This window comes from Psammomys obesus, unplaced genomic scaffold, assembly GCF_907164565.1.
Source record: "Psammomys obesus unplaced genomic scaffold, mPsaObe1.curated_primary_1811, whole genome shotgun sequence".
Taxonomy (NCBI): Eukaryota; Metazoa; Chordata; class Mammalia; order Rodentia; family Muridae; genus Psammomys; species Psammomys obesus.
This window is the reverse complement of record NW_026591598.1, coordinates 18,657,726-18,683,540: the sequence shown is the minus strand read 5'-3', so window position 1 is coordinate 18,683,540 and position 25,815 is coordinate 18,657,726. Positions and strand designations below refer to the sequence as shown.

Below are 25,815 nucleotides of genomic sequence, written 5' to 3'. Positions count from 1 at the left end.
CTGCCCCAGCCTCCTTGGTAGTAGGGTTACAGCCACAGCACACTTGACTGCTCTTCTTTTCTCCCCAGTATTGGGGACTGTGCCTTTAGGCCTCCCCAGGCGCATGTTCCCAGTCCTCTAGTTTGGAGAGTCTGTCTTTGCATTTATATTCTGGACTTGAACAGGTGATCGAGTGCTGTGTCTGTCCCTTCTTGGTGGTGTTTTAGTTTTAGTTTGCTTTTTGGTTTTGGTTTTTAGGTTTTTTGAGTTATGGTTTCTCTTTGTAGCCCTGGCTGTCCTGGAACCCACTCTATACACTAGGCTGGCCTCAAACTCAGAGATCCACCTGCCTCTGCCACCCAGGTGCTGGGTGTGTACCACCATGCCCAGCTTGCTTTTTGGCTTTAAAACCCAAGTTCTCACACATGCTGGCATGGAATTCACTATGTAGCCCAGGCAGCCTTGCACTCAGGGTGGTCCTCCTGCCTCCCTAGCACTGTTACAGGCGTGTGCCACCATGTCTAGTGCCATCGTTGTTTTGAAGGAACATCCATTCTGTTTTCTCCTCTTAGTCTGCACCTGTCTGGAGTGGGAAAGTCCATTTCCTTCTGTCTTCTCTAGTACTAGGAGTCAGCAGCTAGCCTCGTGGTTTGGAGGGAAGCAGGAGGCAGACAGGTGGGTGCCAGCTCACTGCAGAGCTCCTGGCTGGGGGCCCAATACTGCAACAATCTGTATTAGTTGTTTCTATGGAAGATATGCTGTCCATGCCACTCCTCCCTCCACAGGATGGGTGTGCACACTCCCTTCTGCTTCCAGATAAATAATGGCAAATGAAACGGGGGAGCTGTTCTTGCTGTGAGTTAAGATGGACCATGGGCCTCTGTCCTTCCCACAGGGAGCTGCCAGAGTGGAAGATGCCCCAGTCAGCTTGCTAGAGGAGGCTCACCTAATCAGGTTGGCTGGTAACCCCAGCCTCAACCATGGCTTGATTTTTTGTTTTTTGTTTTTTTTTTAAGGGTCAGGGCGGGAGGTGGCTCAGATGGTAAGAGTGCCCACAGCACAAGCATGAGGACCCCAGTTTGAATCCTCAGCACTTACATAAAAGCCAGGCAAGGCTACCAATGACTGGGTGGGGCACAGGGGTATGTTGGGAGGCCAAATGGACTCCTGGCCATTGGCCAGTCAGCCTCACCAATTGGTGAGTTCCAAGTTCAGTGAAAGACCCTATCTTGAAAAGTAAGGCGAAGGACGATGGAGGATGCCACCTGGTCAGCCATACACATGCACCTGTGCACACATGTCCCCCTCTCAAACATGGCATGCACAACAGAATGTGGCATCTTTACATCCTCAAGGCCTTCCTTTTATCTTCCTTTAGGCCAACCAGGATCTCTCAACCTGAAGACAGCAGGCAGCCCAGTAATGTGATCAGACAGCCTTTGGGTCCTGACGGGTCACAAGGCTTCAAACAGCGCAGATAAATGCGGACAAGAAAGGATGCCGCTGCCACCGCTGCCGCCACCATCATCGCCTCCTGGATTGTCTGCCATGGGTTGCACTGCCATGGCAGACATCTGGACTTGAGCAGAGGGAACGACCTGACTTACTTGCACTGTGATCCCCCTTGCTCCGCCCACTGTGACCTTGAACCCCATGCACTGTGACCTCTGCCTTCCCCCCTTCCCACTGTGATTGGCATGTTGACAAGGGCTGTCCCAAGTCAATAGAAAGGGAAAGGGTGGGGATCGGGGAGGATTGGGGGAACCTACCAAGGACTCAGAGTAGAGGGTCAGACAGTGCCACTTGGCCACTTGGGGTAAAGCCAGTGCCAGCAATAACAGTTTATCATGCTCATTAATTTGGGATTTCAAACACAAATGAGAACTCCCCCCCACCCACCCCAAGTGCATGTCGCCATCACTTAAAAGTAAGTTCCATTGAAAATATCCTTTCCTTTTTTTTTTCTTCCTATTTTTGTTTATACAAAGAATCTGATTTGCAAGAAAAAAGTGCATGGAAGGGGTTTTAGCAGTTTAATGAATTTTTAATTGAGAAAGGGTAGTTTGGTAGTCACTTAAAGATGTTTCTAGGAAATTTGCTAGAAACATTAACCAATAGGATTTTGGAAAGCTTAGCTTCTGTATTCCTACTGCTGCCCAGAAAAGGGGCTGGGCTCGGGAGTCCCCCTTCCCCCAACCACCACCGTGGGTGAGCATCTGTGCCTATCGCCTTCCTTCCTCTGGCTAAGTCCCACCTGAGTTGTCTAGAGATCGCTCCGGGAGCCTGGGGGGGGGGGGGTGCTGACCCCACCTTAGTATTGTGGGAGATGGGGAAAGTGACAGGTTTCCCTTTCCATATCCCTCAGGGTGGCTCCCTACCAGCCAGGTTTGCGGCTTCTAGGGAAGGGCAGGGAGCGACTCCGGGCTCAGAGAGGCAGTGGTGGCACTTGTCCAGTGTTTGCTGTCAGTGTAAGCCCAGGAGAAAGTCTGGCTTTAGAACTCCAGGCCTATGCCTGGGGTGGTCAGAAGGTAGATGGTCCTGTCCCTTCCAGCAAGACTGGAATGCTTAAGGATCTGAGGCGTGCCACATCTGTTGATGGTCCTGGCTCAGAAACTATAGCTGGTACATTTCCTGGGTGAAATGAGTACAGTAGGAGTAAAGCAGTTGGAGAAGAGTTCGTTAAGGAAAAACTTTGCATTGCAAAGGCAGGTGGCTGACAGGTTCCCCAGAGGCCTCAGATGTGCTTTCCCTTCTTAGAGCAAGGCTGGCATGAAGGCCATTTCTCCAAGCCAGGAAAGATTTGCTTTGTCTCTTGATGGGAGAGGCTTGAGAAAGCAGCTGTATCCTACCGGGATACAGGCTTTGTAGCCTCTTCCAGTGCACTTCGCCTTATGCCTGGGCCAGCCTGGCAGCCTCCCCTCTCCTGACCAGCACTCAGGTTTGGGAGTGGGTGGTGGTGTGGGATTATCAGGGCAGCCATGGCGGCCAAGGTGTTGAGCTTGAGCTGAGTTTTGCAGGATCACACCACCTTCAGTTCCCCTGGCTTATGCCCTGTGGCAGTGGCCCACATCATCATCCCCTTAGCAAGCAGCTCTTCCCCCAGCACAGCCCTAGTCCTGCCTGAAACCAGGGGCCATCTGGGAGTGAGCTGTGACAGAGCCTCAGCAAGGGGGTTGATCACCCCCAGGAGCAGGTAGAAAGGAACTTGGCTGCTAGCACATAGGCTAGGGCCCACCCACAGGGATAGTGGTTGTGGTTGAAGGACAGACTGCCCTTTCTTTGGAGAAGGGTGTAGAAACCCCGCTTGCCAGGCCCCCTCTACTGGGAGCCAAGGGCAGCTGGTGTCTGCACATTGAGAGCATGCAGGAGTGGCTCTCCCATCTCACTGTGGCCCATGGAGGCCCCGCCCACAGTGCGCCTGCCTACCAGCAGCCATGTATTTGGCCTCCTAGATGGAGACGTGGCTGGCATGCTGAGAGAAGGAAAGAAAGGAAGGAAGAAAAAACAGACTGGTGTTGGGGGAGGTGGGAAGCATGGGAAACGGTTTGGACTTTGTGTGTATGTGTGTGTTTGTGGGTTGGTTTATTTTAATTTGTGTGTGTGTGATTATTTTTTCCTTTTTTTTTTTTTTTTTTTTTTTTTTTGTAGTTGTCTATAACTCCATAAGTGCTATTTTTCTTTTTCTTTCTTTCTGTCTTTAAGTTGCAGGCTTTGGCTTGGAAATCCCCAGGGGAAAGAGGGGCAGGAACCTGAGGCTGCTGCCCTTTTGTCTGCCTTCACGGTACTGTCCCTTCCCCCAGCTCTTCCTGGACCCCATGAGCCAGGCCTCAGCCCTTCCAGCTAACCGCTTCCCATGAGCCACTACTCTGATGTCAGCCTATAACCAAAGGAGCTGGGGGTCCGGGTCTGGTGACCAGCCCTTCTCAGTCCCCTCAATCAGGGTGCTCCCCACCTGCAGGCAGGAGGCAACACCCTATCTGCTGCCATCAGCCCCTTCCAGAGCCCGCCTGTCCCGCCCAGCCCTGTCCTGCCCCGCCATACCCTGCTCTGCCCCATCTGGGGGTGCTCTGCTCAGGGATGGGCCGGCAGGGCTGTATCCAGTCTCCCTGGTAAGCAGAGACTCAAGAAAACCTCCGGGATCCTGCTTCTGGTCATATGGCCCAGGGAGGACCCTTGGGCATCTGTACAGAAGGGACTGGGAGGGAGGGCCGCACCCTGCAGTCTTGCTCTGCTGGTGTAGCAGGCAGCTCCCCACCCTAACCCCCACCGCGGGCTCCTGAGTCGGCAGATTAAGCATTTTATAAATTGTATTTTAAATACATGTTTTAAACTTGTCAGACATTTGTTCTCATTTCTGGCTTCCTATCTCCTTGTCCAGCCCTGAGGGTTCCTGTTCTTGCAGAGGCCAAGGTACTTGACAATCCCTCGTAGGGTTCCCATGACTGAGGGGAGAGACAAGGGCGGCTGCAGTAGGAGGCTCCAAGTCAGGGTTTCAATGAGTCCTGCCTCAGACTCAACCCTGGAAGCATGCTGGAGCTCTGCAGATGAAGTAGGGTTGTGAAAATGGGCATGCAGGTTTGGCGGGTGGCTTGCTTCACTGACATCCAATACAGAGGCTGAGGTTCTTGGTGTTTATTGGCTTACCAGGCCATGAAAGCAAACTCCCAATGCCAGGCCCTACCCCATGGCCTAGCTGTCTGTAGGCCTTGAACTTCTAGAGCCAGAGGATCAGTGGGTTCGGGCCGGCACGGAGTTAAGCCACTTTCTGCTGTCAGAGCTGTGTTCCCTGGGGAACAGAAGGGGGTGAAAAGGTAGGGAGCATTTGGCTCTCTTCCCATAAGTCCTGCCAGGTTTCTGAACCATGCCCATGGACTCAGGTAGAGTTTTCTAGAAGCATTGGAGCCGGAAGTTGGGATGGGGCCTGATGCCAAGTGCTGGAGACCTCCCCTTCTTCCCAGTTTCTTAAGCATCCCATAGTTCAGAGCAAAGCCAAGGGGTCTCATTGCTTGGTAAAGAGGGATCAATACCATCCTAAGAAGGATGGTTGGCATCACTGAGTCCCAGACCCAGGGATGCTTCATGCTCAGGCCTCTGTGAAATTGGTACCAGGCCCTGTCTATCCATCTGACCTTCCTGGAGCAAGCAGTTTCCCAACACAGTCTCTTAGAAAGATGGCTTCCCCAGTTACTAGGCCAAGGGCCTCCTCAAGAAAATGGATTAGCGCTAGAGACCCTGGCTGGTGCTCAGTACCTACCTGCTTGCTTGCTGTCCTGACTGGAAGAAGAAACCATGGATTTCAGGGCCCAGGCTTGTGGGAACACAGTGATCCAGCATAGAATGGTTATGGCTACCCTGCTTTCGACGGACTGTCTTCTTGTCCAGCCTCGGGCAGAGTGGGATGCAGGGCACCTGGGCATAGGGGCTCTGCAGATTGGCAGCTGGGGTAGGAAGGAGCAAGAGAGTTGAGAGCATGACCAGCTTGGTGGAATCCTAGACTTGCCACGTAAAAAGCAGAGTGGGTCTAGGCAGATCTGTTATTGTCTGCGTCTCTAAGATGGAGAGGATATTGGTACCCACTGCACAGGGTAGCTGGTGACTGGGATGATGTGTACAAGGCCCAAGGCTGAAAGCTGAGCATAAGTAAAGGCTGGCCATAGCTTAAAGAGAATGGGCGAGCACACAATTTGGGGATGGACCTAAGCATAAACTGCTCTTGCCAGCATACTAGCTGGGGTTCCCATTTCTGTCAAGTGGGGCCATTAGGCATGTCTACAAAGGACCTTGAACTGAAAGTGGTTCTGGTGGACTCTAACACAGTAGCTCTTGGCACAGGTAGGGCAGGAAGGTAGAGTTCAAAGCACTGGGTGTCTCCTGGTGTGGACCAGCCCTGTTTGGCAATGGTTCCCACACACCTCAGCCATGGGCTCCATCTTGGGGAACTTGGCCACGTGGAAAGAGATCTGCTAGGCAGCCCAGCCCACTCACTGACCCTCACCATAGTTCTGCTGCTTCAGCCGGCTCAGGATCCTGAGGACCCTTCGTTCTGGGACTTCTAAGTTGTCTGCTTGCTGAGGGTTGTAAGAGAGCTTCTTCCTTGAGCGCAGTGAGCTTATCGCCGATTCCATCTCTCGGGCTTTGGAGGAACCTTCCTTCAGCTTCTTCTGGTAGTAACTGAGGAGACATCTGGCAGCTCAGCCTGGTTGTGGGTAATTAACCACCTCCTCCTTCTGACCCCCTTGTTCTGGTTGGCCACTTGTGTCAGGGCTGAAGCCAGGGCATCAGGAGACCTATTCCCCTTAGGAAATAAGAGGAAATGGCCCTCTCTGCCTTGGCTCTGCATGTCACTTGACATCTGGTCTTCCCGTTGTCCCCCACTGCTATGATGGGGGCAGAATGAGCATAAGGATTATCACGTGTGAGACAACCCATCAGGCTCTTAGAGGGACCAGTCACAGAAAGATTGGTATGTATTACCCACCATTTCTGTTACTCATGTTTTTGTTTAGACACATTTCTGCTTATAAACCAGCCCTCTGAGACTTGGGGCAGCGGGGGTGGCTCAGTTGCTAGAGTACTTGCCTAGCATGCAGGAAGCCTTGGTAAACTGCTCAGCTGAGCTTGGTGCTACATGCCTGTAATCCTAGCACTCAGGAGGCAGATGTGGGAGGCTCAGAAGTCAAGTCATGCTTGGCTATAAGATAGGGTCAATTCTTCTAGGCCATCCTGGGATACATCAAGTCCTTGTCTCAAAACAACCAACCCAAGCGTGCAGCTGGCTCCATCTCTAAGCTGCGGCTTAGAGCCTGTGTCAGAAAGTCTTTCTTTGCATACTAGCCCGGCTCCCACGCTAAGCTTGCTGGCCTGCTTTTTATTTCTGTTTGCAGACAGGCCTTGGCTGTCCTAAAACTGGCTGTAGGCCAGGTTAGCCTCAAACTCATAGTGATCCTTTGACCTCTTGCCTCCTTAGTGCCGGCATTGCACGCACGAGCTGCCTTTCCCCGCTCAGTGTTGACCTTAATGCATCCCTTGCCTTTTCCCTTCTTGAGCGCTTACCTGTAGCTTCCGACTTGGGTGCCTGGGCAGTTTTGTCTGCCTGCCTGCTTCTAGTTCAACAATAACATGACCTGTCTGGTTTGAACTGTAGCCAAATGGAGGCCTGTTCCTTAACTGACATGCCCACTAGGTTTCTGCAGTCTCAGGAACCCTGTCTTCATTGTGTTATTTTTCAAGAAGCTTTGGTTTGTACAAACCAAACAAAGGAGGTGTACCCATGGAAAACAGCAGTGTTAACAGAGGGATGCCTAGTACCAGAACAGGACTGGAGACATGGCTTAGTGGTTAAGAACACTTCCTGCTCTTCCAGAGAATCCAAGTTCAGTTCCCAGTATTCACATCGGCTGGCTTAAAACTTCTTGTAATTCGAGCTACCGGGGACCTTTGCACACGCACACACAAACACACACGGAACTGCATCAGAAAAGGGCCCAAGCACACTACAGACAAAGACTACTAACAGCTAACAGCTATATGTGTTTTTGTTTTTTTTAAGATTTATTATGTATACTATGTGTGTTTGCATGTCTGTCCTTCTACATGCCAGAAGAGGTTGTGAGCCATCATGTGGTTGCTGGGAATTGAACTCATGACCTTTGGAAAAGTAGCCAGCGCTCTTAACCTCTGAGCCATCTCTCCAGCCCTGTTTTTGTTCTTGAGACAGTCTCATGTAGCCCAGGCTGGCTTCCAAGTTACAGCATAGCCAAGGATGGCCTTGAGCTCCTGGTCCTCCTACCTCCATTTCCACCTTACCTGCTGGAATTAGGAGGTGTATGCCACCATAACCAGTTCTAAAATCAACTCTATTTTTATCTTATGTGCATCGGTGTGTGATCGCGTGTGCTTCTGTGTGGAGATCTTGGAGCTCCTGGAGTTGAGTTACAGATGGTGATGAGCGGCGTTGTGGGTGCTAGGAATTGAACCCAGGTCCTCGGGGGGAACAGCCAGTGCTTTTAACTACTGAGCCATCTCTCCAGCCCCTAAAAGGAACTCTCTTGAAGACTCTTAAGAGACCCAAAGGATGAGAAGTTCAAGAAAATAATATGCTGGCTAGGTGGTGGTAGTGCACACCTTTAATCTCAGCACTCAGGAGACAGAGGCAGGTGGATCTCTGTGAGTTCCAGGCCATCCTAGTCTACAGAGTGAGCTTCAGGATAGGCAAGGCTACACAGAGAAACCCTGTCTTGAGAACAAACAAAAAAGAAAACATTGGGCTGAGGTGTAGTATGTGGGAAGGGCTTGCAAAGTAACAGGAAACTGTGAACCACATGGGAATATACCCTTAAGCTGGCATTTGTTTGGAGGCCACACTGTAGGAGTCAGTGAGCTTTATGGCTTGTGCTCATTTGCATTTAGGAAAGGGTATGTGTTGTGGGTGGGTGGTCGGCTGATTGAGTACTCCACTAGCACGGATGAGGGTCTGGGTCTGGCCCCCGCACCACACTAACCAACATGGTGGTATACACCTGTAAGCCTAGCACTCAACAGACAAGGAAAGAACATGGGAACTTCAAGGACATCCTCCACTATATATCAGGTTGGAGTCTAGCCTGAGCTACATGTACCCGTAGTGAAATTCGAATTTTTATTTTTCAAGACAAGAGTCTCACTATGCAGCCCCTGCAGGCCTGGAATACACTGTGTAGATCAGGCTGACCCCCAACTCACAGAGATCCACCTGCCTCTGCCCCGAGTACTGGGATTAAAAGCATGGGCTACCACATCTGCCAACTTAAAATGCTTGGCCTTTGGGAACTGGGCGTGGTGGAGTGAAGCTGGATCTCAGGTGCCAGGCCAGCTGAGATAACAAACCCTATCTCAAAAAAGGAAAAAAAAATAAAATAAAATAAAACTTTCACATCTTCCCTGAGGCTGAGGCTGCTTCCAGACTGGAGGTGTTTTCTAAAGGTCTCTGCTCTCTCAAGGAAAAACACCTGTGCAAATGAGCTGGCAGCTAAGCAGCCACCTTCCTTCCTTCCTTCCTTCCTTCCTTCCTTCCTTCCTTCCTTCCTTCCTTCCGTGGTTCACAGAAGGAACCACAGTTCCTTGCTGGAGCTCAATGACAGCTCAATGAGAGGGTGAAAGGGGAAGGGAGGGAGAGGGGGACAGCACAGGCTGTAATCAGAGAGGATTGCCACCCTGGGCTAGGAGACCCTGACTGAAGGGAGTGGGAGGAAGAACAATGGTTATTTATCCTCTGGTATTTGATACCTGTTTTCTCACAAAGGAGTGACCCGTGGCTGACCACTTCAGGCTCTGAGCCTGCTGAGATGTTTCATTCTAGTGCTGTAATCACAGCTGAAGCTTCCGAATGAGGAAGGGAACAGTGGGGTGCAGATTGGGAGAGAATCGTTGCCAGCCATACCTCTGACAAGGGAGTGACAGCTATAATATGTAAAGAACTCAAAAAGAACCAGAATCGAAAAAACAAACACCCAGTCAAAAACTGGCTAAGGATCTAACCAGAACTCTCAAAACATAACAACAACAAAAATGGCTCAGAAAGACTTCAGAATGTGTTTATCGTCCTTAGCAGTTAGGGAAATTTACTTCGAAACAACTTTGAGGTTTCATCTCAACCCTAGTCAGAATGGCAAAGATCAAGAAAACAGCTAACAGATGCGGGCGAGAATGTGGGGAAAGGAGAAACCTCACCCTCTGTTTCTCTGTTGGAGGGACTGCAAACTGGTGCAGCCGCTCTGGAAGTCAGTGTGGAGGATTCTTAAAAGGCTAAAAAATAGGTCTGCCGTATGACCCTGCAAGTATTAAAATATGCTCATTCCGGACAGGAAGTAGAGGGTGAGGCTCCTCTCCACACATCACTTTCAGCCTGAGGATGATCATGATGAATAGCCTATAGTCGACTCTTCCCGAGCTGCCCACTACCTTTCCTTCACTCTTCCTGGGGACTGAGCCACCCACTACCTGCTCATTGCCCTTCTGGAAACATGTAAGATTCCTTTCCTAAGCTGGTCACAGTGGCACACACCTGTAATCCCAGCACTCAGGGAGGCAGAGGCAGGTGGATCTCTGAGTTCCAGACCAGCCTGGTCTACAAAGCAAGTTCAGGACAGCCAAGGCTACACAGAGACCCTGTCTCAAAAAACAAAAACAACAAAGATTCCTTTTCTAAGACTGAGCTGTGCAAGGAAGGAAGGAGCTGTATGGGGGTGGGGGGTAGCTGCCATTGCCTCCCTTCCCACTGGGAGAACCTAGCTGAGTGTGAAGCCGGCACCCTGAGATACAAAGGTGGAGAAACAGAACTTTACTGGTATCTAGTCTAGATGCAGCCATTCCTGAAGCCTTGACTGATATTTGAATGATGCCTTCCTCCTCTGCTCAAGGCAGTTTTATCGGGGTTTTCTTAGCCTTGCAGCTGAGAGTCCTGACCCTCCAGTCTCCAGCTCCCAAGCACTAGCTGCCCTCTGTCCATCCATGTCCCCCACCTCAACAAAGCAGCCCCACTCACTTCGTGATCTCCTCAAGGGCCACCTCCGGCAGGGCCAGCATCTCCACCAGCAGAGAGAGGATCTCAAAGAACAGCGTGTAGGGGTTCAGAGGTGACATATCCATCAAGACATTCTGTTCTGTGGTCATGGAATAGTGGCTGCTGTTACTCTCCCATCAGCCTGCAGCTCCCATTTCCAGTTCTGACTGCCCTGGGCTGGCCCTGCTCACCCACAGAGTACAAGAAGCGCTTGGTATCTGTCATCACAGCCAAAAAATCTTTGAAATCCACATGACCATCTCCTGTAGAGTCAGAGAGATAACAAGGTGGCCCAGCGGCCCTCTGCAGCAGGCCTGGGGACAGCAGGCCCGGCATGGCCTTTGGTATTCCCCTGGGCAGACTCTAACAGTAATGCTGAATCAGCAGAAAATGTGGACCAGAGAAGCCAAAAATTAGTCTTCTGGGTTAGAAACTATTGGACCAGGACAGGGTTTGTAGCTAAGTTGGTAGAATGTTTGTCTAGCATGCACAATACCACATAAACCTGGAGGTGGAGGGAGAAAGGTTAATGTGTCAGGGCCATCCTTGGCTACATAGCCAGCTCCAGGCCAGCCTGGGCTCCACAAGACTCTGTTGAGGAATACAAGAAAGTACTGGACCTTGCATTGTTAAGACAGCAGTGTGAGTTCAAAACCCTTGAACACCACTTGCCACTTATGTGACCCAGGTCAAGTTTCTGAACCCCAGGAAGCTTTAGTTTCCTCACCTGCGGGGCAGAGACAGCCATCACAGGGCTGTCCAGAGCTCATGCGCACAATCTACCAACTGTCATTACTACTTGTTAGGTCTCTACCTGCTCCAGGATGTGGCTGGTATACCCTGCCCTAGCTCGGGGCGGGGCTTCCCCTTCACTGTATAATCCAGACATTTCAGTTCCTCAGGCCCCCTTTGCCCTTTCCCCTCTCTCTCCTGCTCTGCTCTCAATCTTTCTCTCTGCTCATACTTTTCCTATCTCCTCCCACCCCTCGATGCTCCTAATAAATCTCCTTTTATATAGCTTCTTCTTGCAGTCAGCTCATTCTGGTATTTAATGCCCTGCAGCAGGTAGGGAGCTAACTGCATGCTAGTCTCTGCATGAGAATATGTACCTTTGCATACATACTTTGCAGCCTCCTCCAGACCCCTGTCAGTAGCTTTATATCTTGCCAAGCTCCCTGGCAGTACAGCTGCTTTCCCAGCAGGCCACATTCTTCCCTGTTCAGGGTCTTCACATGTGCTGCTCAATGCCCCCACCTCCCATCATGTTTCCTTAGAGGTTCTATTATTGTTGTTGTTTTGTTTTGTTTTTTGAGATAGGGCCTCTCTGTGTAGTCCTGGCTGCACCACTGCCACCTGGCATAAAACTATGATTTTGTTGATTTTATGTGAGGGAAGGCTGCCTACCACAGCACAGGTATGGAGCTGAGAATCTGCCTTCTGGGAGTCGTGCTCGCCTTCCACCATGAACGTCCCAGGGATCAAACTCAGGTTGTCATGTTTGATGGCAAGCATCTTTACCAGCTAAGCTGTGTCACCTTCCCTTTAAGAGGTCCAAACCAGGTCAGCCCCCTCCCTAGACTGTCTCCTGAAGCCCCTGTCATACATGACACCTGGAACTTAGAAGAGACTCTGAGAGACAAGGGTCGTACATTTTGTCCTGTGCTATGTCCCTGGGCTCAAGCTGGTGGGAACTAGGTTGGCATTCTCTGAGCTGCTTGGCAGTGGACTCAGGCAGTCTCCAGTTCTTAAAGACGGGCGTGAGTGTGCTTAGGTCAGCTAGGGTTGAAGCCTGAACCTTTGACTTCCTAGGTCAACAGTCGACCACTTAGCCACAGCCCTTGAAGTGTGCCCTTGAAGTGTGTGTGTGTGAAAGCAGTCATGAGACTACTCAGGACTCTGGGCCTGCAATGGCCCTACCTTTTCCTTGGCTGAGACCACACCCTGCCATTTGCTCATCGCTTGGAGACTACTTCCTCTTTTCCCTGACACCACTCGGCCACTTCCTCATCCAGGAAGCCTTCCTTCCTGACCCCCATCTTCCAAGCTGTCGTAACTGATGTTTCCAGTTCTGTGCCAATCCTTGCCCTGTGGCATTAACTGTCTGGAAACCCCTTGAGGACAGCAGGGCTGGTGTCTTACACGCCTCTATTCTTGGTGCCCTGCACAGGACCGCCCACAGAAGCCATTGCGTATTTGTTGCATGGATGATGCTGGTAGCTGTTGTGGGTGGGTTGTGCCCTGACCCACCCTTTGCCTGGCTCACCCATTTTTTTCTTCCAGAACATGATGAGGTTGCTACTATCAGCTCCATTATATAGACAGAGAAACTGAGGCCTAGCAAACTGCTAGTCTTGACCAAAGCCATAAGGCTGGTTAAAGAAATGCCAAAATCACTGGGCAAGCCTTCACTCCCAGCGCTCAGGCAAGGCACAGGCAAGGCAGATCTCTGGGTTCGAGGCCGGCTTGGTCGATAGAGTAGGTTCCAGGACAGCCAGGGCTACACAGAGAAACCCTGTCTCACAAAAACAAAACAAAAACAAAAGAAATGTAAGGGTCACGGAGGAAGACTTAATAGGCAGAGCCTGAGGGGAAGGATTCCTGAGGTCACCTACACCATTGGTGAGGAGGCAGGTCCTGGTCACTTCTGGGTCCCCAGAAGGTGGCGCCGCTGCACAGTGGTTCAGGCAGCATTAGCGACAGACTGTGAGACCCAGGGCGGAAGGAAACCGCCAGACAAAATGGGTTCAGATGTTAGGTACACTAGACTCTCACCCAGAGCTTTAAGCCAAGCGGGGTTCCTTCCAGCAAGGCGCCCACTGGGCTTACCGGGCCTCGTGCAGGGGCAGCCCCTCCCAGGGGCTCAGGGAAGACCCCCCCCCACAGACTCACCATTTACATCTGCACTCATCAGGGCTTCTTCCAGCTGCGCCGGAGTAAGGTTGAGGCCAATTAGAAGCAAGACGTTCTTGAGGCTCCTCGCGTCCACCTCACCAGAGCCATTGAAGAGGTCAAAGTAGCTGCGGAAGGCTGTCCAGGGAGGCAGGGTCACCAAGTGGGAGCCGCCTGCGTTTCATTTCTTTTTGTAACTTTTTTGCTGGCATGTGGTGTGCCTGTGTGGTGGGCTTGGTGCACGCATGCACGTGCATGTTAGGAGGAGAACGTAGGTATCTAGCTTTATTACTCTTTGCTTTATTCCTATGGGTCAGTGAAAACATTCTGAAAATCTGTGGATGGGAGCCGCTGTGGTCAGAAGGGGCTAGACCTTAAGGAGGAGTGGGAGGTGAGAAGGTACACATCCATTCTTTTCCTGCCTGCTCAACATAAGTGACTAGGATCAGGGGTTGTCCCCAAGGTGCACAGAGACCTCACCCAGGGTGGGAGTTGCACTTTTCAGTTTTATTGGCAGGGTAGGGTGTGATGGGAAATAGGGACCTATTAAGGGCTGATGACCCAGTTAAATAGAGGTGGGTAGGGCTCTTGGGGGACCCTGCCTCCCCTCCAAGCTTCCTCTAAAGAGGATTGTGGGGGGCAGGGAGGTGGCTCACCTCCTGTGTCCTAGGCCAAGTATAGTTGGCCCCATGGGGACACTGCTTGGTATGGTGGGACAGTGGGTCAGGGGGCAGCAGGTGTGGGACAGCAGGTCAGGGGGCAGCGCTGTGGCACAGCGGTTTAGGGGGTAGTGGTATGAGGTGCTCACCTTCCTCCTGCTTCAGGGTGAGGTGTTCCTCACTTCGCTCCTCCCAGCTTTGATAGAGTTTGTAGAGGCCATGCTCTTCCAGCTCCTGCCTGCAGGACAATGGGCCCAGGACAGCTTGCAACCATCTCTTGCCTGCCTCTGCTCCTGCTCCTGCCAAGGCTACCCTAGAGCTACCCTGAAGGACTCTGGGGTGTCAAGAAACCACAAGTGACAGGAAGAGACAGACCCAAAGGAGTGAAACAGAGGAGCCACAGGAGTTCTCATTGGTGGTGGTGACGGAGGGGGCGCTGGAGTGCAGAGCAGGGATAGAGTACTTGCCTAGTATGTGTGAGTCCCTGCCTTCCGCCCCCAGCATCAGAAAGGAGATGGTAGAGAAGAGTGGAAAGGGGACAAGAACTTGGAGGACACCCTGCTGGGAAGCACAGAAAGGAGACAGAGGTGGGGGGGGGGGCTCCTGAGCGAATGAGCAGGGGTAGGGACAAGGACCAGAGTGCAGAAGGGAGATGCATGGGTCCACACTGGAAGCAGACTGAAAGCACGGGGCCTGTCAAGATGGCGACCAGTGGAGATGGTTCCTACCGTGACTTGACAAAGTTGAGGTTCCTCTCGTTGCTCTGGGGCAAGATCTCTGGCCATCTCCAGCTCAGATCCTGGGTGGGAAGTGACAGAACTGAGCCAGGGGACCCCCCGGAGGCAGGGGCTTGCCCGGGGCCTGTTGTTCTGACCCATGGTGCCATAGTAGCTGGAACTGAGTTGGAGGGCTCATTCAGGGTCAGAGGTAAGGATGGAACTGAGCTGTTGGCGGAGCCTGAGGTGGACACAGAAGTGAGGTTCTTGGAGGACTTCCGGGTTGTCAGGGTCCGAGTCTTCAAAGTCCTCCTGTGGGTGGCTTCCTCCTGTTCCTCCACCTCCAGTAGGCACTTCATGAAACCCCGCCGATGGTTCCCAGGGCCGTGGGTGCCTACAGCCGCCAAAGCCTGATGCCGTTGCTTCTGCCCTTGGGTCAGCTCCTTCTTCTCAAGGTCTCTCACCTCCTGAGGGAACAGGAGCGCACCTGGGATACCTCCAGCCGGGCAGACTGGCCTGCAGAGGACCTTCTAGCCTCCCACAGAACCTCGGGGGATGCTGCTCAAACTGCCCTTTCCTCTCCAAAGTCCAACCTCTAAATCTCAACATACCATTCCAGGACCCACCCAGCGTGCTGGCCTGTGAGTGACTCGCCACCTCCCGCCCACAAGCCATGTTCCTGAGTGAGCCAAGGTCCTGCTTCACAGCCCACACAGCTCCAAGTGACCTCGCCTCACTCCAGAGGCCTGTTTCATACAGGCCCGCACAGAATGGCCACTTCAAATACTGTTTCTCGTTCATTCCATAGACCCAGCCATGCCTACATCTGGTCCCTCCCATCCCTGGCTGAGGCTGGGAAGCTTGCTGGTCAACGTTCTTTTCCTGGTGTTAAGGATCAAACCCAAGGCCTCACTGATGGCAGGGACGCTGGCACCTCTGAAGTGGGTCCCTAGCGCTGTCCTCACGCCCCTAATAGCCTGTAACTCCAGTTCTAGGGGCCCTGTCACCCTCTTCTGGCCTCCTTGAGAGCTGCACGCATGTGGTGCACGGCCAAACATGCGAACAGACATCCCATTACCACCACCACACCACCAAAAAAAGTACTACAAAGACAACACAAACAGGGTGATTATGATAGAGTACCTATGGCAGACAGGACACCTGAGCAGCTCAGGGAAAAGCTTTGCTGAGCGACATTTAAGTTGCAGCCTAAGTGACTTCATGGAGTTAGCCATGACAGCATCTCTGGGGAGACAGTCTAGCCTAGGGGGCAGCATGTACAGAGGTCCAGGGGAAATAAGCTTGGCGAATCTACAGGATAGAAATCTCACCAGAGTAGCTAGACACTAAGCCTTGTGTGTTTGGTGAAGATTCGGGGTCTTATTCTACAAGGAAGGAGCTCAGACTGGGTGACAGGGTGGGGAGGGGTCGGACTCAGAATGGCTTTGTAGGGCAGGGAGGGGTTATGGAGGGATAAGAGGAATCAGGAGTGATTCTGAGCTCACTCGGATGAGCCTCTGGGTGGGTGGTTACGGGGTCCTTTGATGATAAGCTGGGACCATCTGAGCTTGGACCATCAACTCAGAGACCAGGAAGTGGCAGAGCTCGTGGTGTGGACATGGCTGGAAGCCAGCAAATGTTTGGAGGAGCTGTGGGTTGGAACTGAGAGCAAAGGGCAGAAGAAATCTACACGGATGTGGAGCAGTCCTGAGACCGACCCAAGGGCTCCAGCGTGTCATCCCATTTCTGACTCAAGAGGCAGAAACACTGGGCCTAGCAGCACACACAAAATCCAGACAGGTCAGAATTTTGAGGTCATTCTCAGGCAGTTCTCTAGGGAGTTCTAGGCCAGCCTGGGCTACATGAGACCCAGGCTCATGTTGGAAAAACCCAAAACTTGACTTCAAGATGGCTCAGCAGGTGGAGGCACTTGCCACTAACCCTGAGTTTGAGCCCCAGGGCCCACACTGTGGAAGGAGAGAACCTCCACCCCTGTGCCAGGGGATGTGTGTGGCACTTCTGTACACACAATAGTATGTGTAACTTAGAAAATAATTAAAGCTGGGCGAAGCAGCCAGTGGCTTTCATCCCAGCACTCAAGAGGTAGACACAGGTGCATCTCTGTGAGTTCACGGCCATCCTGGTCTACAGAGCAAGTTCCAGGACAGCTAGGGCTGTTACATAGAGAAGCCATGTATCAAACAACCAAAAATTAAATTAATAAATGCATGCATTCAGGGAGGCAGAGGCAGGTGCATCTCTGTGAGTTCGAGGCCAGCCTGTTCTACAGAGTGAGTTCCAGGACAGTCAGGGCTACATGGAGAAACCTTGTCTCAAAAATAAGCAAATAAATAAATAAGAATTAAAAAAGAATGAACTATAAAGAAAACACACACACAGAACATGGATAGGCTTATTACACTCACATCTTCCCCAGCTTGATTGGTCTCCCTTATTCCCCTCCCGCTATCCCCCGTCCCCACGCTGGCCCTACTTACTGTAAAAGGGAGAGGCCTTGGCGTCGCCTTGGTCTCCACAGCCTCACTTCTAAACAGAGAAGAAACGGGAGTACTGGGGCGGGGTGGCAGGCCAGCCAGCGCCCCTTACACTGATCCCAAACTGTAGCACACTCAGTCCTGACCTAACCTCACTCCTTTGTTTTCACCTGTGCCCCCTCCTCACCTCACTCACACATACAGACCCACAGACCAAAGATGGGAAAAACTGATGCCAAGCAGCAGGAGACTCACCCAAAGGGCTCCGGTGGGCCAGAAACACAGAACACCTCACTGTATTAGATTTGTGGCTTTTTGTTTTGTTTTGCTTTTTTGAGACAAAGTTTCTTTGTGTAACAGTCCTGACTGTCCTGGAACTCAGAGATCCGCCTGCCTCTGCCTCCTGAGTGCCCGGATTAAAGGGACAGGCCTCCACTGCCCTACTTATTTGTAATTTTTTTTTAATTACATTTGTTTATTCCTTTTGTGTTAGCACAGACATCAGAAGACAATTTGTGGGAGTCAGTTCCCCCATCTACTATGTGAGTCTCCACACTTGATGGCCAGAACCTTTACCTGCTGAGCCAAATCACTGGCCCAGTTGTCATTGTGTGTGTGTGTGTGTGTGTGTGTGTGTGTGTGTGTGTGTGTGTGCATGCGCACGCACATGTGTTCCACAGTACAAGTATGGAGGTCAGAGGACAGCTAGCACAAGTCAGATCTCTCCTTATACTGTGTGAGTCCCCAAGGTTGAGTTTAAGTCTTTAGGTTGTCTGCAAGCACCCTTACCCAATGAACCACCTCTTCTGTCTCTGTTTGGTCTTTCATTGGCCTGGAACTGGCTAGACCAGCTGGCCATCCATGGTCGCAGGATCCATGCACTTCCATCTCCCTAGTGCTGGGATTACAAGCACACGCCACTCTGTGCCCAGCTCTTTACATGGGCAATTAATCTCAGCTCCTCACGCTTACACAGTAAGTACTTTGACTTAGCTAATGCCCTCGAGTTTCCTCTAGTGTTAAAGAACCACCCTTAGGGGCAGGGAGCAGGGCAAGGGTGGCCCTGGAGGATGACTTACCTGTCTTTGTGTATTCGAGATCCTGGCACAGATTGCAAGAGGGGAAGGGCCTTCTTTTCCTGTGCAGTCGCCACGGGCTTGGGGGACACTGGCTCCAGGGGGCTGTCCTTGTGTGTCCCTGAGCTGGGTACTGGCATAGGCTCCTGAAGCCTGACCTGTAGGAGGCCTGCTTCACTGGGAGGCTCGTCCACCTGGGCCTGACTCCCGTTGTCCAGGGTGCATGCTGTCTCCAGACCATGGTCTGTGTTTCCCTGAGTGGGGAGAATGAGAGTCTGGGAAATGAAGACGGATGTCCTGAGAAGAGCTATTGTCTGATTTCCCAAGGGGAGTTTCAGAGGACAGGACCCCACACACTCCTGTTCTATGGCAGACATTAATTTTTTTTCTAAAGACTTATTTTTATTTATGTGTATGTGTGGGTCTATGTGTATATGTGTGTGTGTAATAATATATGTGTATGTATTATGTGTATTTTGTATCTTTGGTTGTTTTTATTATCTTCTTGCTTTGAAACAGGGTTTCTCTGTGTAGCCCTGGCTGTCCTGAAACTCGCTCTGTAGACCAGGATAGCCTCAGTCTCACAGAGATCTGCCTGCCTCCACTTTCCATCCAGAGTGCTGGGGTCAAGGGTATGTGTCACCACCACGCCCAGCCCTGGTGTATATTCTTTCCGTCTGTTTTCTTTCCGTCTGTGTAGTTACCCTTGTCTCTTATCAGGTCTTTCAGAGCCTTCTTCCTGTCTGTTGCCGAACGGGATTCGATCTCATGGATATCTGAATGGCTTCCTAGTTTTGATTATGGGTCACACATCTATAACTGTTGATATCCACGTGGATACTGATATCCCTATGAATAATGATCTCTGGATGGATATTTGATTTCATTTCTCTCAGGTAAATACCTAGGCATGTGTGCTGGATTAGTTTTATGTCAACTTGACACAAGCTAAAGCCATCTGAGAGGAGGGAACCTTAGTCAAGAAACTTCCTCCAGAGGGCTGGAGAGATGGTTAAGAGGTTAAGAGCACTGGCTGCTCTTCTGAGTTCTGAGTTTAATTCCCAGCAACCATATGGTGGCTCACAACCATCTATAATGAGATCTAGTGCCCTCTTCTGGCATGCAATTGTACATTCAGGCAGAACACTATATACATAATAAAATAAATCTTTTTTTTTTAAATGCCTCCATAAGATTGGTCTGTAGGCAAATCATTTTAATTAAATGATTGATGGGGTGGGGATGGGACACTGTGGGTGGTGCCATCCCTGGGCTGGTGGCATTCTACAAGAAAGCAGACTAAGCAAGCCAGTAAGCAGCACCCCTCCATGGCCTCTGCCTCAGCTCCTGCTTCCAGGTTCCTGCCCTGTTTGATTTCCTGCCCTGACTTCCTTCAGTGATGGACTATGATGGGGAAGCATAAGCCAAATAACCCCTTTCCTCATCAACTTGCTTTTGGGCATGGTGATTCATCACAAGAGAAACCCTAAGAGAGCAGAACAGCTCTCGTGTTGCATGTATCTTCAGCTCATTAGGAAACTAACGAGTTGCCAGGTGATGGTGGCACACGCCTTGGATCCCAGCACTTAGGAGGCAGATTGCTGTGAGTTCGAGGCCAGCCTGGTCTACAGAGTGAGTACCAGGACAGCCAGGGCTACACAGAAAACCCTGTCTTGACAAACTAAAACAAACAAACAAAAAAGAAAGTGCCAAGTAATCTAGGCATGGTGGCCCATACCTTTGATCCCAGCACTCAGGAGGCTGAGGCAGGTAGATCTTTGTGAGTTCAAGGCCAGCCTGGTCTACATAGCAAGTGCTAGGCTAGTCTAGTAAGACTTTGTCTTAAAAAAAAAAAAAAAGTGATGCTGATTTGGGAGTAGCCTATGATGATATGATGAAAAACCAAGAATGCATGCCTTTAACTCCAGCACTCGGGAGACAGAGGCTGGCAGGTCTCTGTGAATTCTAGGTCAGCCTGCTCTACAGCACAAGTTCCAGAACAGCCAGAGCTGCACAGAGAAATTCTGTCTTGAAAAAAACCAAAGGAAAAAAGAAAATCCAAGAATGTTATGTTGGGCTGTGTTACATTATTTTCTTTTGTAAATGAATGTAGAAATGAGAAAAATAAAGGAATAAATAAAAATAAATGAAAAAATGAGTAACTGTTCCAGTTAAATACATTTTGAAAAGACCAGCATGCCTTGCAAAGGCTCGGTGACCACAGGGGTAATGTGGGACATGAGGACAGACAGACAGACAGACACACACACACACACACACACACAAACATGGATGGACAGACAGGGACACACAGCCACTTTCTTAAACCCAACACCTCCCAACTTTATCCATCACAGCATCCACATTCCTGCCCTGTCCCCAGGACATCCGGAGGGGCCTTTCTGTAAACAAGACCTGAAGAACCCTGGGATTACAACCTCCAGAACCCCCAGTTACCCACAGAGCCTAAGCCGTGTCCAGTGTCGGCGTCCAGCAAACACAAGCATACCTCTGCCAAGGGCACGGGGGGCTCTTTTGCGCCCCAGTGTCCTGGGATAACCTGGCAGCTCCGGGAGGGATGAATCTCTTGGGCCTCGGCACTCTGCAGATCCTCCTGCTGGTCCACGGCTGGCTCTGGCTGCCCTTCAGGGGTCACACAGTCCCCGCTAGGCTGGGCTTGTTCCTCGCCAGCTTGCAGCTCCATCGACCCTTCCTGGGTTGCCAGAGGTGACTGATTCCTTGTGGGAAGAACAGATGGAAGACCCTTCAACCCCAGCCTGGGTGTTGCTCTCTCAGAATGCCTGCCAGGACTAGGCATGCCTGCGGGGAACAAAAGCACACTCCAAGTGTCAGGCACTTTGGTGTGGATGTGGAGGTGGTCAGAGTTTCACCCTTTTGGCGTCATTTGTTTTTCAGACAGAGAAGGGGTGTGTGCTGGTGGTACACACCTGGAACCAGTAGTTACGAGGTGGAGAGGGGAAGGGCAGGAGTTGAAGATCAGTCTCAGTCTCGCAGTAAGTTCAAAGCCAGCCTGGGCTGCAAGAGATTCTGTGTTGCCTTTTTCACATCTACCCACAGATAGAGACTTTATGTTGGGCTGGAGAGAGTTCAATTGCTACAATACTTGCCTGGTAGGAACAAGGCCCTGGATTTAATTGCCAGTAATATTCACGTGTGCTTGTTTGCATTCATGTACACATACACACACTCACATATATGCACATACACACACAAGCACCCACGTGCACCCAGGCATGCTTACACACATACACACACCAAACACCAAAACACCAGAAAAAACAGAAAGAACCAGGATTCAGAAAAGCTGAGAGAGGGAAGCCCAGGGTTCTAAGGCTAACAGTGTCGGTCGTGGGGATTTGTAACTATGTATCTCTATCCTCTCTTTAATCTGGAGCGTCTCCTTTTCACCGCCCCCTTGCTCCCTCCTTCCTTCCTTCTTTAGACAGGCTTTTGCTCTGTAGCCCAGGCTACCTCAAACTACGAGCCCTGCCTGAGCCTCCTCTGTGCTGGGAGATCACAGGCATGTGCCACCATGCTCTGCTGGGGCTTTCTTTTTAAGGCCCTTTCTTGTGAATGACTGACAGTTAGTGGGGATCTCTTAAATCACTGTCTTCAAATGATTTCAAATTTTACATATCATATTGCATGATTAACATGCTAAAAAGACTTCATTCCCGTGCTTTCCTTTTTATATTTTCTTTAGTGTACATTTATTGTAATGGGTTTTGTTATGCCATCTATGTATGGACATAAAATATTTTGATCACATTTACCCCTCATTACCTTCTTTTGCCCCTTTCTACTCCCTCTGACACCCTCCTCTTCTCAACTGGTCCCCCTTTTCATTTCATATCTGTGTTTAGTTTATGACTCAGTGAGTCTCATGGGGGTTGCTGACAGGAGGAACACAGGGAGGTATTTACAGACACACAGGGAGGTATTTACAGATACACAGGCATCTTACCAGTGGACTGTATAACTGCAGAAATGTTCTCTGGCCCCTAGCAACCAAGCACTACCTAAGGTCCTCAGGAGGAGTGGGGCCTCATGAGCCCCTCCTTCCTTCAATAAACCCTGTCTCAAAAAAAAAAAAAAAAAAAAACTGAATAAGATAAAATAAAATTCTATTTCCTAGCTAGGTGTGGTGACTCACACCTTTAAATCCCAGCACTTGGGAGGCAGAGGTAGGTGAATCTCTGAGTTTGAGGCTAGCCTGGGTTTACACAGAGAGCTCAGGACAGAGCTATATAATATAAGGAGCTTGGGTGGGGATGGGTAGGCAAGGAGGCCAGTAGGTTCACATGGCTCAGTGTGCATATGGAGGTCAGAGGACAACTTTCAGGAAGTAGCTCTCTCCTCCTATCCTATAACCCTTGGGGACTGAACCTTTACCCATCAAGACATCTCACTGGCCCTACGGTGTAAGTTTGTGTAAGATGGCCTGGAACTCTCTATGTAGCCGAGGCTAGCCTTGGATTACCGATCCTTCCACCTCCACCCTTCAAATGCTGGGATTGTAGGAGGCATGTGCCTCTAAGCCTGGCCCATTGACATCTTTTTGTTGTTGTTCATTATTCTATTGATTTAGTGAATAAATGTTTCTTGAGTACCTATTATGTATGTGCCAGGGCTGGTACCAGGCAGGAGGCATCTGAAGCTGGACAAGCAACAAACACCCCTTAAATAAGTCTTATGGGAGAATGTAACCAGAGTTTGCTACTTTATGGGTTCCTTATTTTTTTTTTTCCACCGTTCTCCACCACTTTTCTTCCACCCTTTCAATCCCCTAACACTCAATAAGAGAGAAAAAAGCCTAGAGAGGGATGGAAAGGGATCCCTGAATAGAGTCAGGGGTTGGAAAAGGGTGATGTTATCATTAGACTACTTCCTGCTGATTAGGGGCAACGAGTTCCTTGGGGCAAGTTTGAGCTTCCTCATCAGGATATCTGATATTTTCTTGTTTCTTCTTTGCATACAACTACTTAACAAACCACAACCAAAGCAAACAGCAAGCAGCAACCAACAACAAACCCACAACCCCCCTGGATGACCAACAGTCACCCACCCCACCTATCTAAATGGGCTTTAGCATTTCTATACCTTTTGAAAATATCCCAGAATTCCAAACATCACACAGTCTATCTGCAGCTAGCCTCTACAGCACATCTCTGCTAGAGCTTGAGTTAAATCACAGTCACCTGCTACAAAACAGCCCCAAATGCCCACACCTGGGATTAAAACAAAAACACATTCTTATACTATTTCTTTTTCTTTTCTTTTGGTTTTTCAAGACAGGGTTTTTCTGTGTAATAAGCCCTAGCTGTCCTGGACTCACTTTGTTGTCTGGGCTGGCCTCTGCCTCCTGAGTGCTGTGATTAAAGTAGTTACCACCACACTAGATCACGTTATAGATGGTTGTGAGCCACCATGTGGTTGCTGGGAATTGAACTCAGGACCTTTGGAAAAGCAACCAGTGCTCTTAACCGCTGAGCCATCTCTCCAGGCCCCTATTTCTATGGTTTGTTTGTTTGTTTTTTGTTGTTGTTTTTTAAAGAAACCCAAACTCCAAAATTCTCATTACAGAAGTAGGCTGTGGCCTGGCAGAAGTACACAAAGGGTGAGTAGAAAGAATTTAGTTTGGTTGATGCTCTGAAATGGGTCAAGGGTACAGATGAGTGAGGGAGTGCTTTCCAAGCTGCCATCTGCAAGGCTCCGGGCTTGATCCTCAGCTGGGGTGGGGGTGGACGGGGGGGGGGCGGGGGGGGGAGAAGGGAGAACAGCAGAGAGTGTTGCCTTAGGCTGGAGGCTCTCCTTCCTCTCCACATCCTCCCCCGCCCCCTGCAACTCACCCTGGTCCTGCCTCTGAGGGCTTCTCTGAGGGCTCCTCCGTCTGAAGCTCCCCTGAGCACTCCTGGGGTGATCCTGTGTGTTGGGGCTCCCTCTCTGGTCTCCTGGAAGCTACAGGCTGCTCTCTGCTGTCCTTCTCTGTGGCATCGGCAAGCCCAGCCTGAAACAGAGATGGGATGAGTCTGACCTTGAGCCAGGCCAAGAGGCCCTCTTCCTGCTCCTCCTTGCCCATCCTCCTGTCCTCCCCTCTCTGCTGGGGAGGCACTGAAGAGAGGTGAAGAGAAAGACCAGGAGGTGGCCTGGAGGTAGGTGGTGGGCCTCGCCCCGCTGCTTAGCATTATGGTCTGTGGCATAAAACCGGAGGTCAACCAGAACATGAGCCAAAGGACTGTCTTGAGAGTTGTTTGGGAGAATGGTGGTGGGCGAGGACCAATGCCTTCCACAGTAGCATCCCTCCAGAGCCCAGCTGATGGATACTTTAGCTCTCTGAGACAATGAGATATATGGCCTAAACTGGCCTTGAACTTGACATCCTTCTGTCTCAGCCTGAATCCTGAGGTTACTGGTGTGTGCCACTATGTCCCACCCCTGGATTTTTAATCTTTAATCTCCATCTTGGCCATCAGTTGCCAGTAGGGTGAACCTTAAGCCAACGTAGCTCCTCAGAAGACAGAGGACATCATGTACCTCATTAACTAATGGATGAAGTTGTTTCAACAAAAGATTCTCATGGAAGCCAACTCTAGAAGGCACCTACTACAAAGCAGGGCCTCAACAGACTTAACCAGTCAGTCCTTATCATGACACACACACACACACACACACACACACACACACACACATACACACACACACACAGGGCTGAAAGGGCTACAGAGATGCCTCAAGGACACAGAGCTAATTAAGGAGCAGGATTGGTACCCCATGTCTGCTTGCTGAGAAAATGAATGAAAGGTGGAAAAGGAGGCAGCTCAGAATGTTTGTCCAGAGCTCCTCAAGCAGACTCTTGGCACTGTGAAATGACCCCCACGGACTAACATATTGAGGTTGGTGTGAGGAAAGCACCTGGGTCACGAGGGCTCTGCCTCCCCCAACCGATTCATATCTTCTGCAATAGATCTATGGTGGCTTTGTTGGGAGAAGCTGGGATGATCTGGCCTAGGACAATGTTTGGGTATCAGGCTGACAGAGGTGACTCATGGCCAGCCTCAGTTGTCAACTTGATTGGATTAAGAAATTCCTGGGGGCTGGATATGTGGCACACACCTTTAATCCCAGTACCCAAAAGGCAGAGGCAGGTAGATCTCTGAGTTCGAGGCCTGCTTGGTCTACAGAGTACGTTCCAGGACAGCCAGGGCTACACAGAGAAACCCTGCCTCGAAAAAACAAATACACACAGGCAGGAAGACACCACGCTAGAAATGACGTTGAGGACCAAAGTGAAGGTCCGCTCACCTGATTGGCTGACATGGTGGGCTCCGAATTGGGCTCCGCATCAGCCTCCGTTTTGGTGGAACTCAGGCCAGGACTTGATGGGACCGCTGGAGCCTCTGCCTTGTTCTCTGGGGGTGTGGGGGTGTCTTCGTTTTCCAT

General features: G+C 50.6%; 2 protein-coding genes across 7 annotated transcripts in view; one reads left to right on the top strand and one right to left on the bottom strand.

Annotated features, from left to right (window-relative positions):
• Positions 1-4,316, top strand: part of Szrd1 (SUZ RNA binding domain containing 1) — a 28,436-nt gene extending 24,120 nt beyond the window's left edge. For all 6 annotated transcript variants that reach the window (XM_055611322.1, XM_055611321.1, XM_055611318.1 and 3 more), the window contains one exon: positions 1,358-4,316. In XM_055611322.1, the coding sequence (XP_055467297.1) occupies positions 1,358-1,460 (103 nt within the window). In that variant the 3' untranslated portion in view covers positions 1,461-4,316. The remainder of the gene's footprint in view (positions 1-1,357) is intronic.
• Positions 4,317-4,616: 300 nt separating this feature from the next.
• Positions 4,617-25,815, bottom strand: Spata21 (spermatogenesis associated 21). Its single transcript, XM_055611018.1, has 13 exons — positions 25,678-25,815; positions 24,236-24,382; positions 20,864-21,085; positions 18,358-18,608; positions 17,282-17,330; positions 14,796-15,250; positions 14,217-14,305; positions 13,409-13,546; positions 10,711-10,782; positions 10,502-10,619; positions 5,975-6,150; positions 5,234-5,417; positions 4,617-4,765 (listed from the first exon to the last, which is right to left on the bottom strand). The coding sequence occupies exons 1-13, from the start codon at positions 25,813-25,815 to the stop codon at positions 4,708-4,710; spliced, it is 2,097 nt and encodes a 698-aa protein (XP_055466993.1). The 3' UTR covers positions 4,617-4,707.

Bases quoted from the DNA above. Each gene is read 5' to 3' on its own strand.
- Spata21 (XM_055611018.1), bottom strand. From the start codon at position 25,815: ATGGAAAACGAAGACACCCCCACACCCCCAGAGAACAAGGCAGAGGCT. The intron at 5,418-5,974 runs GTGAGGGTCAGT...TTCCTACCCCAG, and splicing joins GCTGAAGCAGCAGAACTATG to CTGCCAATCTGCAGAGCCCC. The intron at 4,766-5,233 runs GTAGGTACTGAG...TCTGTTCCCCAG, and splicing joins TCAGGACAGCAAGCAAGCAG to GGAACACAGCTCTGACAGCA.